Source organism: Diadema antillarum, unplaced genomic scaffold (genome assembly GCF_040938485.1).
Source record: "Diadema antillarum isolate AM-2024a unplaced genomic scaffold, OU_Dant_1.0 seq00001823_RagTag, whole genome shotgun sequence".
NCBI classification, from domain to species: domain Eukaryota; kingdom Metazoa; phylum Echinodermata; class Echinoidea; order Diadematoida; family Diadematidae; genus Diadema; species Diadema antillarum.
In genome coordinates, this window is record NW_027272497.1 from 159,736 (window position 1) to 178,687 (window position 18,952).

Below are 18,952 nucleotides of genomic sequence, written 5' to 3' on the forward strand. Positions count from 1 at the left end.
CCCGTCAATCAATTTGAATTGTGAATTGTCAGTACTAGTGTTATTCTTGACTATCAAGCGTGTTGGTAATTTATGATTGCTAATGTATGACATGAGTAGAACCAATAAAAAGAAACTATTGCAAAATTTGGACATTTTATCACTTAGTATAAATCATTATTCGTACTTCATTCTCAATGTGTTTTGCATCTCTTGGATGTCTCTATCCAGCAATACAATTTGATTTCAGTTTTCAATGGAAAATTTTTCAAGATGAATTCTTCTGCACTGGGACCTTAGTAAGCATTCTGCCTTTCTGATATGTCCTTGAAACTTTGATCGCAATGTTTATTTCCCTTCAGTAATTTAGTATTCTGAGGTGATTTTTTTTTTCTTCTCGCAGTAACTAGTATCATAAGATGGGTACTGTATAATGACTCTTCGTAGGATTGTGTTCATTATGAATCAAGGTTCTCTGATCTCTTTAATCGAAAGAGAAAAGCCCAAACATCTAACACATTGAATTAGGGGTCAAATTTTGTCAGGAATTTCTTAGGAAGATTTTCCTTTTGAGGCAAGTTGATATATAATTTGCTATTCTTCTGCCGATTGCATCTTTCTAGTAAAATTTAGTTGAAATGAAGATGATTTCCAACGAAGGACACCTCTTACAAGTTTATACATTAACATGGAGCTGTACACACAGTGTCTTAGATCCATGAGATTACTGTGCGAAGTGGGATTCAAATTTGAAATAACATTATCCGTCGACCATACTATGTGTTCCTGATTTGTTTGCTTATTTGTTTTATTGTTGTCGTTTTCCAAGATGTGGAACGTGTCTTTGGCCACCGTGTTCCTACTATGGCTTCACATTGGTCACGGTAAGTCTATGCATGACACTTTATAGTTGATATCCCTCCCCCTCCCCGACTCCCAGACTTATCATTTGATTTCATTTATTTCCAGTTCCAAAAACAAAAACAAAACAAAAAAATATATATATATACACTCACAAACGCAACGTTATTTTACTAACATAAAGTCTTTTAAACGTTTGCATCAGCTCGTCAGTTCTTATAAGAAAACATACTTTGAACTAAGTCATATAGACTCAATTCTCGCTATCGCCAATGACGTAAAAAGTACCCGGATGTGGCTTTTTCGTCAAGATTTAGTGCACTTGGTAGCAAGGGCACTTCCGGCGCGGGGCATTATTTGCACAACGCTAACGTGCGCGTACGTGTACCTTACCTATAGCGCAGCGCCGACCACTGATACTAGTACAGTAGGCCAATAGGCCGCTGTACCGCCCGAGCTACGAGCCAGCGAGTGGCCAGCCCTGTCATACTCGTACACTGTAGTCCCCGCAGGCGGCCGGCCTTGCATTAGCATTCACCATAGACAGATAGACAGAAAGATCCGTCTGTCCGGAGGACTCTTTTATATTTTGCCATTAACGCTGTCCTCCGTAGACGGAGGGGATCGGTAAAGCCAGACGCAGTCTCCGCGGAACATTCCCCGACGGACAGATACAGACCGATCTTTCGGTCAACATGCACCACTGCACGCAGCGCATAAGCTAATTACATACTCAGTAACACATACCGGTACGGCGTACTGCTTGATCATGCGATCGATGAGCACATCACAGATCAGTCATCTCTGCATACGCTGAAAATATGCTGGAAAATATTCACCCACCTGGAGTATATCGTCATGGAATATGCCCATCTTTTCTTTTATTTGTTCTCTGTCGAAATGTCACGAACACAATCGGGAACGAACAGTGATCTCGAACTTATCCTGTCTCCGAAGCAATTTCTTCCAAGTAAGTACGTACAATGTACGTAGGCACTAGGCCTACTACCTAGTGCTACTATAATACTACCACTACTAGTAAGTCGCGCGTGCACGTACTGCGCTGTGGAGTCACCCGCAAACTTCACCCACGCGGCCACGTCACGTCTCGCATGCCAGTAAGGGTCCTATTTCTGCAGATTTTTTTCATTTATTGTCGTGCGAACAACACATGGCAGCTTCGCAGCAACATCCAATAGTCGTATTAACAGCAATTTCTTAAGAATGGAGAAATTTCAAATCATATTAAAGCTGTAATTCAAGTCGAGAAAACCGGAAGTACACGTAGAATACAGTCGGTTGTGTGTGTAAATAGCATTAGTCACGTATCACGCGCGTACGAACGGAAGTGACTTTGCTACCGGACTATCCCATAATGCACCGTAAATGACGCTTAAATCAACATCCGGGTACTTTTTACGTCATTGGCGATAGCGAGAATTAACGTTGTATCAAATTATGAGCAATTAAGTAGGATGAGAATATTCATGAGACATCAAAAATGCCCTGTTCCTTAATAAATTTCTAAATATTATTTGGGATTCATTTTACATGCATTGATTTGTGCCATATCAGCTAAGTCTCAGACAAAGTTCTGAATCTCAGAAACTTACTTTTTATGAAAGTTCATGCAGACCTACATCAGCATCATTCCTTTATCACCACTGAATTTCAGCGCTCTTCATACACTGAATAAAGCAAAAACCAGTGAAAACAAAACTAAACAAAACAAAAATTAGTGAGCCGGCATCTAACTAGCTCAATTTTATACATCAAGGTTTTGACTTCTCGGAGTGTTCGTTTTGGATTAATCAAAGTTTGAGAACTAACAATAAAAAAACAGCTTTATCAAAATAAATGCCACCATGGTGTAATACTCCTGTCGCATGCATAGGCCTACATATTTGCACATGATGGAAGTACCTGTGTAGTAATATACAAATGTCATTTTCTTCGTAGTGGGAGCCCAAAACACGACCGGCCTGACTCCGACCACTGAACAGCGCACGACGGGTACGACCGCCGCCTCGACTGCGAACCCGAACATTACGACCACGGTCCCGACCACGCCCGAGCCAAACAGGGCAGAAATTCGATGGCTGGCTATCGTGGATGAGCTGATGGCGCAAAGGTCGCAGAGCCTCAACGACACTTTCTTCGCCATCATGGAGCAATATCCAGATGTTCCTGGCCAGGTAAGTCCAAAGGACAGGTGGTCATTATGATTTTAATACTTAATGTCATAGAAAGTACAATAGTAAAGGAACACTGCAATGACAACAACTACATCAACAACAAACATAAACCTGGTAAAGCATCCAAAGATCGTGATCCTTTGTAGTGCAGGATGTGTTATAAAATTCATCTATGACTGCAATCTTGATCAAACCGAAAATATTGACATTGTTATGCATCTGTACAGTTATTGGTACAAGGCATCTATTATGTTGCTTGATAGTGGCTCCGGGGTTACTCCTGGCAGATTCATTCAGATATTCAGCTGATATGGGATGATTTCGTCATGCCCGCTAATCGGGGGGGGGGGGGGGGGGGGGTTAGGGGGAGAGAAAGCTCGATAGCTCGATATAGAGTATTTTCTTATTTTCCAGACCACAACTAACATGACTAAGTTTTATCAGATTATGCGAATAACTTGAGAATGCTTTTCTTTTTCTTTCTTAAACTCGTTAAATCTCTGTTGATAAAATTGTGAGTTGAAATCATCACTTTGTGGGAACATTTTTTTTAACTCTCATAAATCACCAGGAAAGTGCTTCTATAGATCACAGTGTGTCTTTTTTGTGTGTGTGTTAATTCCCGTCAAAGGTCATTGAGAAAATTTACTTCAACGGCGACTTCATGACAAACTCGAGTTCTCGTCCCGACATGACGTCGGTGACGACCGACGAGCTGCTACAAATCTTGTCCGTCATCATCGACGTCCTCGACAACGAGGACGTCAACATGACGACCAGGGAAATACTGGTCACCGCTGCTTTCGTCCAGGATCTCACGGCCACCATCCTACTCGATATGTCGGAGAACGACCTCCTCGCTGACTACGGAGAGATTGATGGCGTCATGTCGGTAAGTTAATACTCTGCGCACCGCATTAATTTCTTGTCAATAGCAGCTGCTATGCGTGTGAAATTTGTACACATTTGACTCACTGTCACAGAAAGGATTGTTCTTGATCACAACAGTTTAGTATTCTGTCCCTCAACAACAGTAACAACATCAGCAACACCAAATCATAATATCTTCGCTTTTTACAGCCTCTCTCAAATGGCAATGTCGCATTCTTCTTCTTTTTTTTCATTACACAGAAATTTTCTGAGCATAGTTATCTTTGCACATCACTAGAGGTGTGTTATTGTGACATATATTTGCATATTGTTATAGTCATCATAGCAAAACCCGTTTCGTGTTGTTTGCTATGTAATTTCATATCATTTTTTTTCTCTCTCTCTATTCAGTACATTATTGAAATCTGCGATATCCTGCTGGACGAAGAGTACCTAGATCTGTGGTTGGATATTCAACGGGTATGTATCATAGATATAGTTGAATATAAACATAAAGAAAAAAGCTATATATGCGTATATACTATAATACATAGTATTTACGTATGTGTGTTTGTGTTGTGTGTGTATTATATATACATGCCAATGTTGTTGAGGAAATGCGATATTAGTCGTGTTAGTTGTTTACTTTTTAAGTTTTCAGGATTAACCTATAGAGTTTGAAAATAGTGGAATAGCAGCAGTCTGGACGAGACTATTATTTTAATCAACATTCAGGTATGAAGTCCCATTCAATGACATCATTGGCTTACAAGACCATAGATTTTGTATCATCGATTCACAATGATATCAACTATCATTGCGTCAACCATTCATCTTTTAGAGATTCCCGCAGCATATTGCCATTGTCAAATTGTATTTATCGGTATTGTAGTTCGTTGTCATTTGAAAAAAAAAACACAAGAAGACGGTGAATCGCGAACCTTCTTTTATTTGAATTTTCCCCAGGCGTTTCCCGTCTACGCTTCGGTGATAGAGACTGTCGACGTAGCATCGTTGGCGATAGCAAACCTTTTATCGACTCCTGGAAGCCTGAAGTCTCATGTCAAAAATATCAGTAAGTATCTCAAAATCTGATTGAACAGAGAGGTTTTAAATCTGTTTAATATTATATTCACCAAATAATTACTATATCTTGCTTGTTCTCTTTCTAATCTTAAATCACAAGCCATTGAAAAAGCATATTTTTTCAAGTTTTGCATTAAGACTGTGACTTCATGACTCTGTTTCCGTTTGACTGATTGCGATTTGGATAGGATTTTAACAGATAAATTATGGCATGTATCTCATGCATGGTACTGAGCAAAAATTAACTAAAAGAAGAAATTTGCATGTAATGGACTGGCGGTTCTCTTCAGTTTCTGTCTCTTTAAGTCTTGAAATTTGACAAAGAAGTAAAAATAGTAAAATCATATAAAGGTAATAATTTATAGTAATAGAAGTATATAATAATATTATAGGTGGTAGTAGCAGTAGTAGTAGTAGTAGTAGCCGTCGTCGTCGTAGTAGTAGTAGTAGTGATAGTAGTAGTATAGTAGAAGTATATTATTTATGTTATTAGTACAACAAGAAGTAGTAGTAGGTAGCATCAGCAATATATTAGAAGTAGTAATAATAGCAATTTATCACTGTTAATCTTCCCGTTCTCTTTTCCCCAGACTATGAAATGATCAAAGACACATGGCAGAACATCACAGAGAATGGGGAGTACATCTTTCAGATTGGTGAGGGAGAAGGTATCATCATCCCAGAGACTTATCTCGACATCATCGACTTCCAGAGTAAGTAGTAGTCATCGGAGACATCGTTGCTCGTCAGCATGTATCATCCGAGGCTGTGCCTTTGAATGATAATCATATCAAAATGATATGTCTTTCTGTTAGCCAGAATCATCGTCTATCAGCACATTACATCTCTTTGATGATGAAGAGCTAATGTTATAACGCCACCTGATTCTCTCCCCCCCCCCTTTTTTTTTCGGAGGGGAAACAAAATGTTGATTTAACGTAATCAGCGCTTTTTTAAAGACGTTTGACATACCTTGCTCCGAACTCGTTTACACTACCATTTGCGCATGGTCTTTCTTTTACTTTAATATTAAATCCAACGTAAAGATTTTGTTGAAAATAAGAGTTTGAATACAATATTCAGTTATACCTCAGTTACGATCAAAGTTGATTCCTGTAAGGGACACAATCATTTTCCTAAATCTAGTAACAGGCAAACACGCACATCTCTTCTTTTTTTCTCACTCTCAGTTCATGAATTGTGATCTATTATTTTGGATTTTAAATAGCAGTGCCATGTCGTGAAAAACGTGACTAACCATTATGTTTCAAAATGTCATAAAATGTTACAAATGATGTATGTAAGTATATCGACACATTGTAGAATATTCATCCATCTATCTATGTTATCTATGTCTATATTAGGTGATGACGTGGTTGGTTTGGTCGCCGTCCAGTACAAAGGGGTCAGTGACGTCATGGGCAGGAACTATACAAGGGCGTCGGTCACCGACTCCATCAGGGCTATGATGAGGTGAGGTGTCAAGTGCTTAATTGTGTGTGAGTGTCTGTCAGTTTGCGTGTCTGTGTATATCTGTATATTTGTGTGTATTCAATGTATTACTTGTTCATCGTGGTTTCATTCGTCCGTGCACTTACTTAATAAGATTGCATCATTCCAAATCATTATAGACTATTTATTTCGATATTTTTTTTCTTGGAGAATCGGCATCAACATATAAAAACAAATTTGATCTGATTCATGGTATATGTGGACATTACACTCAACCGTTCAGGTAATAATTTTGTTATTTCACGTACATTTATAATTGCTGATAAATCTGCCTTCGACTGTAGTATTCCTCTAAACTTAAACAAACTTATTTCTTATTGCTACAGACGAAATACTTGTGACAAAACAACAGTTGACTTATCCGACGAAAGGTTAAAAAAATGAGGAAATACTCTGCAGATATGTAACTTACCCCGTGAAATTCTTTGCAGATTGTTTTATTAAATGGCACATGTTTTTTTCCGTTTGTAGATAACAATGCAAACATCACGTTCAACACAAATTTCTCATACCCAAACAAATTCATTTTGTCCTATTTTCCACAGTGATTACCGACCTCGCATATTGGCTAATGACGTCATATCTTTAACTGCGATTCGGGTGCCGGACTTCAGTGGGACAAGTGTACCGGTTTTCTATAAATTCAACAATCTCGAGAAGGTCTGTATACGCTGTCAGTCAATTAACATCAACATTATTCCTTTTTCAATCAAACCATGATAACTTGTCAGTGATGTTAAAACAACTTTGTTAGCACTACGATTGACTTTATGTGAACTCACAATGTCATATATGAAATGATTTTTCCTTTACATGTTTTATTGACTTCAAAGGACAAAACACAACACCTGATATGAACAAAGTCTATACATATGACAAATGAATGTCTGGTTGAGTGAAGAAATTAAGTGTTGATGCTACCATCATACACTCGTCATTTGTTAGCAATCTGTCGCAATATGTTCTCATAATCTTGGCTTTTCATCTTGGTTTGAAAATTACGAAATCTCAAAATAGTTTGTTTTTTGTTTTGTTTTTCTGCAGAAAGCAAGACACCACGATGTTGTGTGCGTCTTCTGGAACTTCGATAAATAGTAAGTTTACGACCGATTCGTATTCATGTCATAGGCCTAGGTTATTTTTATCAAGCTTATAAGAAATTCGCATTTTGATAGAGGAATTGCTCTCTTAATTTGATATAATAATTCAATAATAACATATATTGATTATAACAATGATGATGATAATGACTTCTCCTCCCTCTGCTTTTAGTATTAGAGCATTCTGCTGTATGTTTCTTGAAAACGATCCTAAGTTTGTGTGGTTCGACTGGCTAATAATATTTCTTACGTGGTTTGTCTTTGTCAGTACGGACGATGGGGGCGTTTGGGATGATGAAGGTTGCTACTATGTCGCCTCGGGCTCGGACGCATGGTCGTCACAGTGTATGTGTAACCATACCACCAACTTTGGCCTGCTCTTCCTCGAACATGATCCAGAGGTAACTATGGGTTCAATTTGAACAGATATCGTCCCTGTCTTGAGTATGTGTAACTGTAATTAAGAGACGAGTTCACGTAATTGTGTGTCTTGGGCCTGCATGAGAGCGCGATTTGTTATATGAACTAAATTCTTGCGTGTGAGAATTGTTGTTTTCACTTTAAACCGTTTCATAAAAGATGCTAGGATGGCGACCCTTGCTGGAATAGCAACTTCACGTAGCAACAGCCAATCAGGAATGTTGGATTCTTGTCATTACCACGACAATTGACATTCCAGCAAGAGTTGCTTTCATAGCAACCTTTTATGAAATTGGTTCCAGAACTTGCGTTATTGAAACATGGAGCCCTGCTGAAAATTGATTTTCCTTTTGAGTTATGATGAACTAGAGACTGTCCAATTTGATTGTGACTGCGGAATTCTAAAGCCATTAATGTTTCTATTTCCATGATTTCTTCTTCTTTTTTTACAGTTCATTGACTGGCACTTTATCATCCAGACATGGCTGTGGTCGATAGGTGCTGCTGTATCTGTGCTGCCCCTCTTTCCTTTCTTCTTCTACCTCATCTACCTTACGTAAGTTTGCGTCTCATTATTTTCATTACTGTTGCTGTTGTTTTTGTGCATGTTGATCCTACCTTCCCTATTTTTATTGATTTATGAATCTGACATCAATTGGAAATCAATGACAAACTACACTCACATTCTCTACATATTATTTATCATTGTTTAGCATTTTATTATCATAGTATTATTTTTGTATAGTTCATCGCATACACTTAGTGCATATGATAAAGAAATATCATGTAAACTTCTGTTCACGTATTTAGTCTATAAAGACATTTAATATACCTTAAATTCGGAGCTACCAAGCCTCACACATTCTGCGTGAGACTCAAGCATTTAGGGGCCATCTCACGATCTCACGCATGGCACCCATTTTTCTCACACATCGGGCGAAGTCTGCAACTTGGGCCTATAATAATGAGCACAGCTCAAAAGATTACAGTGATAGTTGCAAATGAAGGTATATTTCCCTTTTGTCTTTCAAAATAAGTAAAAATTAGTCACTAGTTAAGTATGCACCTGATCGCACCATTAAGAGCTAAAAATTGAAAAAGCTCCCTACCGTGGGAGGCCACAGGGGGGAAAAAACCCTCCCACATCACCCTCGCTCGCGCGCACATTACTTAGCATGCCGAGATGCCGAGTCATGCAAATCTCACTCATAAATTTTTTTTTGAACTTGGCATCCCTGTAAATTGTCAGTCCTGTTAGGTCCTAGCATGCTGATTCAGCGAACCTTTATTTGAAAAGAATGTCATGATTAATCATGACGGAATCTATCCGCCGAGACAGAAACTTTAGTGCCCTACAATTTGTTTCCCTACATTTTTTTTTTCGACACACATGTTAGATGAGCATTGTCATGCAGATCTTAGCTTGATTTGAAATTAATATTGTACTTTGTGAGAAATTATCTTTCTCTCATTATTGTGCCTGTCATAGGACAATAAATTCCAAGCGACGCTCTGCACAGATCAACTTCGTGTTCAGCCTTATCATGATGCTTCTCATATTGGCAACAAATGAAGTCGGCAAGTGGAAAAACGTAAGTACAATAAACGACCCTCACTTTCCACATATTTGGAGCATGATAACTCTGATCAAAATAAATCGATATGTGTGAAGCATGAATGATAGCATTCTACCATATCCTAGAATTTTATCATTGTGAAAATTTTCAGCCACTTATTTCAGCTCTTTCCCCATTGTTTACGGCAAAGCCCTTGTCATGCTTCTGGCAGAAATTATCATGACTATTAAAATTCTCACGGTTGACTTAGGGATATGAAGAAAAGAACAATATCCTTACGTTCTTGTGCAGAATCGTAAACAGTGCCATAAAACGTTTTGATTTGACCACCAAAATACTTTAAAAGCCCTTTTAATTCGGCTGAAAAAAGAATGCGAAAGAAAGTTATTTTTTGTAAATGTCAGCTGTAAATATGAGAGGAAATAATTAGTTCATTGTCTTTTTGTTAATGAAAATTATTCATTCACAATTAGGTTAATTCGTTTGTTCCTCTTTAAGCTTCCATTGCATGTGCTTTCCTCTAAAATGTGTAAGGCTCTAAAATGTACTTGTAGTAAATCACTGCCAGTGTGTTATACCTACGCTATGACTTTGTCACTGCGTTCTCTCGTCATCCGAATTCAACTTATACAGAGTGCGTACGTGTGTATGGGCTTTGGGATCGGAATGCACCTGTTTACAGTGTCGACGTTCAGCTGGCTCTTCGTGATCAGCATACTCCTCTTTACCAGGGTGACGGAGCTCACCGACAAGGAAGCGTCACACTGGTTCTGCGTTCTCATTGGCTGGGGTAAGTCACGTGTTCAGGGGCGAATGTGGCAGTGACACCCGTTACATGCAACGCCTCCTTGCATCTTGTTTTAAAGGGGAATTCTGATGACCAGCTTTTTTATAATCTATCAATTAGACACAATCACGTGACTCTAGAATTCACTAGTGGTAATAAACAATTCAGTACATAATGATGCTGGGAATAAAATGATGTCTTGGCTGTCGGCATAGGAATATTGTAAAGTACAGTACTGTTCAACAATCACACATTCCATGACGGCAAGCAACGGTGCCGGGATGAAATGTTCGTTACAAGAAAGTAATTATAGGATGTAATCCTGCGTCATACCAGGAAAAAACAATCAAACAAACTTTGTGGACAAGCTGGAGGAGTTCTTTTCTTTACAATGCACGACGTCTTACGATTCGTAGCAATTCAAAGTGGATAGCGTTAATTTAAATATATTCTTCTCTTGTTAAGTATCATTCAACTTAATCATAATTTGTATCTGGTTTCTTTCCTTGCTATTCCAGGCTTACCTTTCGTGACTGTTGGCGTGTCAGCAGGCATGATGTACCCTGAATACGGAATAGGGCCTAGGTGAGCTAATTTTTTCTTCGTCATGTTGTCGTCAGTAATGTTGTTCTATGTTCTTGCTCTCATGATGCTGCATTTTAAGATACTAGGGTCATTCTCAAAATATCAAATGAAATAAAAAAATCATATCTCTTGTTAACGTCATGACTATCGCTGATACATGATGTACCTATTGTCAGTTCAAGTTGTTGTTGACAGATTTTGTGAACAAGGTCTTTATTGTTGTTAGTTTTACGCACCTTGTTTTCTGTTACCAAAAAAAAAAGTGATGTCTGTATGCTTTTGTCGAAAAATGAAAATAGATTGAATCTAATTTGATTTGATTTAATTGCACTGAATAGTTCTTGACAAATTCAATGTAACACGTGTCTTCGTGCTTACAAATTCTTTTCAAGGAGACATAATGTTAAGTTTATCATATTCATCAATTCAATCAGTCTTGATACAGACTGTATTTTATGTTTGGTTGTGTATCTTTTCATCCTATTTCGTGCGCCTCAGTTTCGTGCAACCAACAAGAACGATGCAGCAAAAGCTGATAATTAATAATATAATTGATGAAAGTGAAAATAGATTGATTTCATACTATTACGTTTTATAACAAAGATATCTATACTTGTTTTTTTCTTCTCTAAACGACAGATGCTGGTTTAATGATGCCAGTAACATCAAACTTGCCTTTTTAGTTCCCGTTGCGGTGTTTGGAGTGGTAAGTATGATGATGCAAAATAAACATGTCTTGAATCAGACTTCTGGGGGCATTTCGTGAAGTATTTTGTCCGACAAAGTTGTCGGACAAATTTGCTATCAGCCAATCAGATGCAAGGATATCAGTAGCATGTAACAGTTTGTCAGAAAAATATCCAACCAAAACGCTTCATGAAATCCCCCAGTTCTGACATGACATGCACCGAGCAGAGTAGTCAAGAGTCAATGACAGTTAATGGTACCTGTACCACATGAATATTTAATGAAAGTTTTAATTGTAATAATGTTCTAATGGGCAGTTAAGGGCAAACACCTCAAACAACACATTTTCCCATCGTATTCTCGTATACGGAATAAATTCTCCTAGTTTAGCTATTACAGTTGTTAAACAATTTTAAAAATGTTAATCAATATTTCTCTGTTTTTTCCCTACAGTTCACAATCTTACTTCTGCTGGCATCCATCCGAGCCATTTTGCAATCGGGCAAGGTCATCCTCTTCGAGCGAGAAAAGGAGGAACTCCTTAAATTGAGGTGATACTCCACTTCTTATGATATTCAAAAATTAAAATAACACTTTTAGATGATGAAGCTCAGTTAATTGGAATGACATGTGTAGATGAAAGCATATTTTCCTTTTTCAATATTGAAGAAGAAATTTTGTCACGTATCTCTCTCTCGCTCTGAAGGGAAAAGCTTAATTATATCATTATTTGCTCTCCCACACACTCTGTGGTCTGAAAACCAGCGGTGTGACCAACGTTAAGTCTTCTCACTCAGAGCTTTTGTTACATTAAAGTCCGACGTTATTTTCTATTACCATGGAAACCTACCCGAGTACAGACGATCTCATTAGATTGTGTAAATCTCTTCCGTTTTCCTGTCTCAGCTCACTTGTGATGCAATTTCCGATGTACCCAGACATTCTCCAGGAATACAAGTGCATCCCGTTTCGCTATACAGGTTGACTGACTGCTGTTAACTACTGAAGATGTTGATGTATTGTATCTGTACTTTTCTCCAAGCTATCTCGTTGTTTCTGTTTATCTTGGAATGCAGGACAACATGTCTGTGCTTCCTGATCATGTCGCCCGAGTTGATACTCTTCTACTTCTGTGGCCAGTTCTCGTTCGTCAACCCCATGATAGGCTACGCCTTTGGAGCACTCATGCCTTTCCAGGTGAGTAACGCTCTATCCCGTGGCCTACTTCGCACTTCAACATTGCAGTTTTCCAAGTGATGTCAAAATGTAGCGAATTGAAAACGGAAATAGCAAAAGGAATAAGAATAATGAGCGTTTGAAATGATAATGATGCCACTAAATAACATGACAGCTGGAGTAAATTTATTCATTTATAATTATCAAGAATAGTTTGATTATGGCAACACTATTATCATTGACACATATAAATATATCTATTTAATTGTTTCAAGGATAGAGAAGGCACAATGATAAAGTTTGTACAGGAATGTCTGTAGTATTTCCTTCCAAAAGGAAGGTTTTTTTTTTTTCGTTTGATACAAGGATTCTAGTTGACAATACATTTCTTTTAACGTGCTTTGTGACCAAATCTTTTGCAGGGTATCATAGTCGTCGTGCTGGAGATGCGCTTGAACAAAGAGGTAAGTATGTTTTACAAGTTGTTATTACATACCAGCATGTTAACTGACAGAAACGGTTAGCACCGCTATTCCAGAAAATGTGCAAAACTCATAAAATCACCATAATGGCTAGTAACCGATACGATCTTTCATTCGGCAACGGAATAGTACGTTAAATATAGCTCTGCAGGGTACAAATATACTACAATATGCATACAAAAATAAATACTTCGTCAACTTTTAACAAACGCTGTTAGCAGATTGATTTAAAAATGAATTTGTTGATCCTTCTTTTTTCCGCAGTTACCGGAAGCATTGAAGCTGAAGAAGAACCCACCAAAGGAATTGAAGGACGAATACGACATTTGGGTGAGTAATGACAAATTGGTTTTTCGTCAGACAGAAAGCCATTATTATTATTATATACCATAAGGAACGGTAAGACGGGGTGATCAAATAGAAAATAAAAGATAAGAAAAAAAACAAAAGGAAGAGCAAGAGCAAAAGTGTGTGTGCTTATTGAATGTGTCTGGGGAAGGTGGTAAAGGAGAAATCATAAATATTTAACGCTGCAATGATGCATCAACACGATCTTATCTTTACTTCGTTCAATTGCGATCTTGTCAAACAGTTTCAGGCATTGTCTGTCCACGCAGAAATCCAGAAGTTTTTACTGTTCTCTTGCATTGATGTGTGGATTCGATTTCAAAGTACCTCTCTGTATAAGTGCAAAGACACCTTTACATAAATAATAAAATCGCTCTGTCACACTGTACACGGGAGCACACCATAACAATATTGATGTTATTTCTTATGTTATTGGTCTCAACGAACTCAACGTCTAAACTTTAGTTGGAACGTACGATTAAGTTTTAGTTAAACTCAAAATACGTTCTTTTATAACTTATTTCCAGGCTGAGGAGTTGGACGAAGCTGTGAGAGCCGATTCATGTAAGTAACTTTGTTTTGTTCCATTGTTCATGTAAGAAAGGGATGGTAGAAACAAATCAACATGGAAATACTGACAACGTTATCTCTAAATCTTTTTCCTCATTGTTGTTGGTATTTTGACATGTCCAGCCGTCTATGTCAGTCTTTTAAAAAATTCAGAGTAGACGCTATTTAGTAGTTGTGCCAATTCTGAAGTTTGCATAATGTGTAATCTGTCGAAAAAGGAGTCGGTGAACTTCAAAATTATGTGTTGCATCTTAGCAACGATATCGAAAGATTTCCACTGCTGATACAATTATACTTTTAGTTTCCATGTATGAGGAAAAAGACAGTGTTCATATGTTTCTCGCTGCTATTCCACGACAACAATTTCCTCTCCCTTTATTTTATTCTACAGCCCTAGCCAAGGAGCAAGAATACTTTGGAAACGAAAGGGTGAAATCGAGACAGGTGAGAAAAAAAATGTCAATACATTTACCCCTTTTCTGTATGCCAGAGCGTTTGGCAGTTTGTACACAGGAAGAATTAATGTAATAGAGCATGTAGCTCTGTGGTTTATGCAGAGAAAATTTGCACCTGACATTTGCCCAAAGTCCTTCCTTGTTCCTGCAGCATGCGCTTGTCAGTATGTAGGTTGTTTAGTCTATACTGTCTATTTCACTAATACGGTAAAGGCATAAAGTCGATCTCACCAAAAACAAACAAAAAGAAACGACTCAACTGTCTTCCTATATGTTGTTAGTCGTACAGATTTAATACTCAGCCACAAACATAAAGTTAAGAGGTATTTTCCAATTCATTACACAAGACATAAACGCTTGGGACATAAGGATGCGTTACTATACTTGAAATATTCAATCTATAATACCACTTTTGATTTCAACTTGCTATTTTGTCTAAACGGATTCGAAGGTCTCAGCAGATTTAAAAGGAAAAGCTTTAGCTTTAATGACGTATACACTACTCATGAAACGTTCTCTCACAAAGTGTAATAAAGTGTTATTTGTCAGTTTAATGGAGACAGGCATCGTTCTACTCGCTATGTAATCATCACGCATGAAGATTATTTCCCCGTTCAAATTTAGGCTATATCCATTTCTTCGTCTCCATTTCAGTCGATGCTGTCCATGCGAGGTATCAAGCTGGCAAGAGCCGCGCACGCCACCAACATGATCGGTTCCAGGCCCCAGATGGTCGGAGGGACGGGCTCCAGAAATACGAAGAAAACGAAGAAAAGGAAGAAGAAGAAGTCCAAGATCATTTCAGACCAGGAGGCCCGCCAGCAGGCTGATGGGGAGAGCCGCGGTCGCAATTCCACAGAGCCGACGGGACCGCCGGGCAAGCCAAAAGTGGGTTTTATTCATACGGACTACTCGGAGCTCGATCCCCCTTTCGGGAAGAAGAGCACTGCCGAGGATATCGCCGCCAATTTACCCAAGAGTCCACCGCCGAGAACGCCGGGGAGGAGGACGCCCAGCGGGAAGGGTCCACGGAGGAAGACGCCGACGCAGCCTAGTCCGCTGCCTCGCAGTCCCTCTCTGCCCGGCGCGCCGGACGACCCCGAGGAGACTTTCGAGAACTTCCTCGCGCCGCCGCCGCGCACGAAAGGCGACGGCGCAAGCCCGCTCGGAGAGCGCAACTCGCCCGAGGGCGCGGACAATGAAGGCTACGAGGATGATGAATACTACGACGAGAACGGCGAATACTACGATGACGAAGAGTACTATGGGGACGACTACGGAGAAGGAGAGTACGATGAAAATGGCGAGTACTACGATGATTACGGAGACTATGACGATTACGGCGATTATGAGTACGATGAAGAATACGACGAAAATGCAGAATATTGATTGGCTCCGAACTGTGCGGGTAACCTTTTGCTAGTGAACACTTGCATGTCATGAATTGACCCATTACCATTCTCACGAGATCAATGAGATCATGATTAATAGCAGAATTGCCACATACAAGATGTGTACAGTATGAAACACTTGCAATGTGAAAAGCCAGGCTAATATCACCGCAATACATGCCTGTAAGGTTCATGGACGATTCTGATTTACCAATGTAAGCAAAAAATGTCAATATTTCGCTGGTTGCTACTTGAAGCATTCCACAATTGACTGTTAAATCTATAAGCACACTGTCACTTGTGCAATACACACTCCAGATCTTGATGTGTGAAGCCGCCTGTTCGTTGCGATGAAATGCTGCCTTTAGGTTTGTCAATTCTAGTCATTAGAAATTCGCTGAGCAGTAACGCACGAAACTGAATACTATACATATATTTTCGCATTATTTCCTTTGCGTTCAGTTCACTCTCTCAGCATTAATCGTCTTAATCAGAAATATTTATTTCTCCCTAACATTTAAAATCATCATTTATCTATAGACAAAGTTTCCAATCCGTCAAATTATGATACAGAAGACATATTGAGCATGTTGAGGGAAAATAATTTCCCGCTTTCTTCAGTGTCTCATGTATTTTGTTGGTGAATGAACATTTGAAATTAAGAAATAGAGGATCAAACGACAATATCAGCCAATTATTACAAATAAGCAATATATTAGACAGGCTTGTTGTCTTCAAGCAGATACCATACCGGTATAATAACATAACTCTCTTTAAATTGTGGTTTTAATGTGGGATGAAACTTGATAAGAAAATTTTAAGAGCAAAACATACATGTTTTAAAAGAACAAACACAGGTGGAGACTGTAATGCCTTACGTTTTTATTGCCTACAAAATAAAAATGTGGCTTGTTTAAAAGCGTGTTTAAGAGAAAATTCGTCTTAAAAATTAGTGTGCCAGTTTCTTGTGCCCCAACCAAATGTTAGCCGTTCGGCTCAGGAGTCTGTGTTCCTCACACGCAGATATATTATAGAATTCAATGCCTTGTTTGGTGTTGAATTTTTAATGGTGATGACTCTGATCATGCGGAATTTTAGAGCAAAATCACGTCTTCCGCTTCTCCGTTTACTGGATGAAACGTGTTGCTACAGTGTGTTTTAGATGAGCTCAAAACAGGCAATATACGAACAGACGAAGGGCATCTGTTTCTATGAAACATTCATTTTGTGGATACATGGCGATAAAGTGATATACCGGTATTGAACATTTTTGTTTATTGATTGTAAGATTAATGTAATTATATTCTATATTTTGATTTGTATAGTTCTTTCGAAATGCCAAAGTAACAGTGTATATAAGATATTCTTAGAGACTGAATAAATTTCTCACGTCCTTTTTAACTAAATATTGCATGATTGATTTCTTTTTTGTTTTATATTTGACGTGTTACATACTCACATGTATCGATTCAGATAAATGGGACCTCATGGATTTGGAAAACAGATAATAAAGAGATATGTCCAAATGCACTACTTTTGCAGAAATGTTGCATGGGCAACGATGGGTAAACGGCATGGAGACGGGATGAAAGTACCGAATTTGAATTATTGTCTCAAATTGAACAGGTCGAGGAAAACTGTAATACACTGTCACCAAGCAACCGATTTCTTCTAGATGAAAACACAACACGTGTGAATAAATACACAAACACACAAACGCACACACACACACACACATACATAAAGACTGCCTGATGATCGCACCTCAGGTGGGCTGCGTGAAACTCTGAATAGTAATAAAACTACACGTGTACAATGAACCTCTATAGTCAACCGGGTGGGATGTGTGAATGTTACATAATACCATACATACATACTGTACATGCCAATATGATGCATGATAAATAATTTATAATATAATATCACACACAAACACACACTCATATATATATATATATATATATATATATATATATATATATATATATATATATATATAAAATTATATGAAGTCAGATCAACCGGAAGAACTACAAGAATGTAAGCACAAACACACATCTACTCACACGTATAGTATGCCGTGGTGCACAACAGCCACTGGAGAGTGACGTAAGTCGGACGAAATAATCCATCACAACAATTAAATCTAGAGTGAAGGAAAAGGGTGATAAAGATAAGGAAGTCATGGAAGTCATGTGGTAATCAAGATGTTTAAGTAAAATGTTCAGTCTTTCTTTTTTGTACCCGTTTATGGTCAAGTGATATCTATATAATTTTATCTATATTTACATTATTCATACATAAGGAAAGAAATACATAAAGAGTGTGTGTCCTTGGTTGTGTGTGTGTGTGTGTGTGTGTGTGCTATGTGGAAGAGTTTATTTGCAACATCTGAATCATAAATCATGGGGGCATTTCATGAAGCATTTTGGTCGGAGATTTTTCTGACAAAATGTTACAAGCTACTGAAATCCTTGTATCTGATTGGCTGAGAGCAAATTTGTCCGACAACTTTGTCAGACAAAATACTTCATGAAATGCCCCCCAGAATGTTATTATTCAAAAAGACCTGTACGGAAGCCAAGAAGGAAGCTGTGATGAACCAAAACGTCTGCAGACGACAAGTAAGAGATGAACTGCGGGAACATCATGAAGGGGAAGGTCGAAACAAACGCAAGAAGGCGTGCTTCATTCTGTGGTGGGAAAGATCGATAGCAGAGCACATGTTCACTGCCATTATCGATCAATAAGAGCGGAATATGAAGAATTATGAAAGCACAAGAGCATCATTATTCAAACCTTGAGTGTTTTACGGCAGTTTGATCAACCAACAAATTTGTTGATACATACAATGTTTCTTAATAATGTGGT

At 38.3% G+C, this 18,952-nt stretch overlaps 1 protein-coding gene across 1 annotated transcript; it reads left to right on the forward strand.

The window, feature by feature from the left end:
* Positions 1 to 808: 808 nt before the first annotated feature.
* On the forward strand, positions 809 to 16,079 carry LOC139712567 (adhesion G protein-coupled receptor F5-like). Its single transcript, XM_071624376.1, has 22 exons — positions 809 to 863; positions 2,800 to 3,035; positions 3,667 to 3,927; positions 4,317 to 4,385; positions 4,872 to 4,980; positions 5,582 to 5,704; positions 6,356 to 6,464; positions 7,049 to 7,163; positions 7,548 to 7,597; positions 7,872 to 8,004; positions 8,476 to 8,579; positions 9,513 to 9,615; positions 10,234 to 10,390; positions 10,906 to 10,972; positions 11,612 to 11,678; positions 12,113 to 12,210; positions 12,736 to 12,856; positions 13,258 to 13,299; positions 13,582 to 13,647; positions 14,193 to 14,229; positions 14,627 to 14,679; positions 15,345 to 16,079. The coding sequence occupies exons 1-22, from the start codon at positions 809 to 811 to the stop codon at positions 16,077 to 16,079; spliced, it is 2,910 nt and encodes a 969-aa protein (XP_071480477.1).
* The last annotated feature ends 2,873 nt before the right edge of the window (positions 16,080 to 18,952 follow it).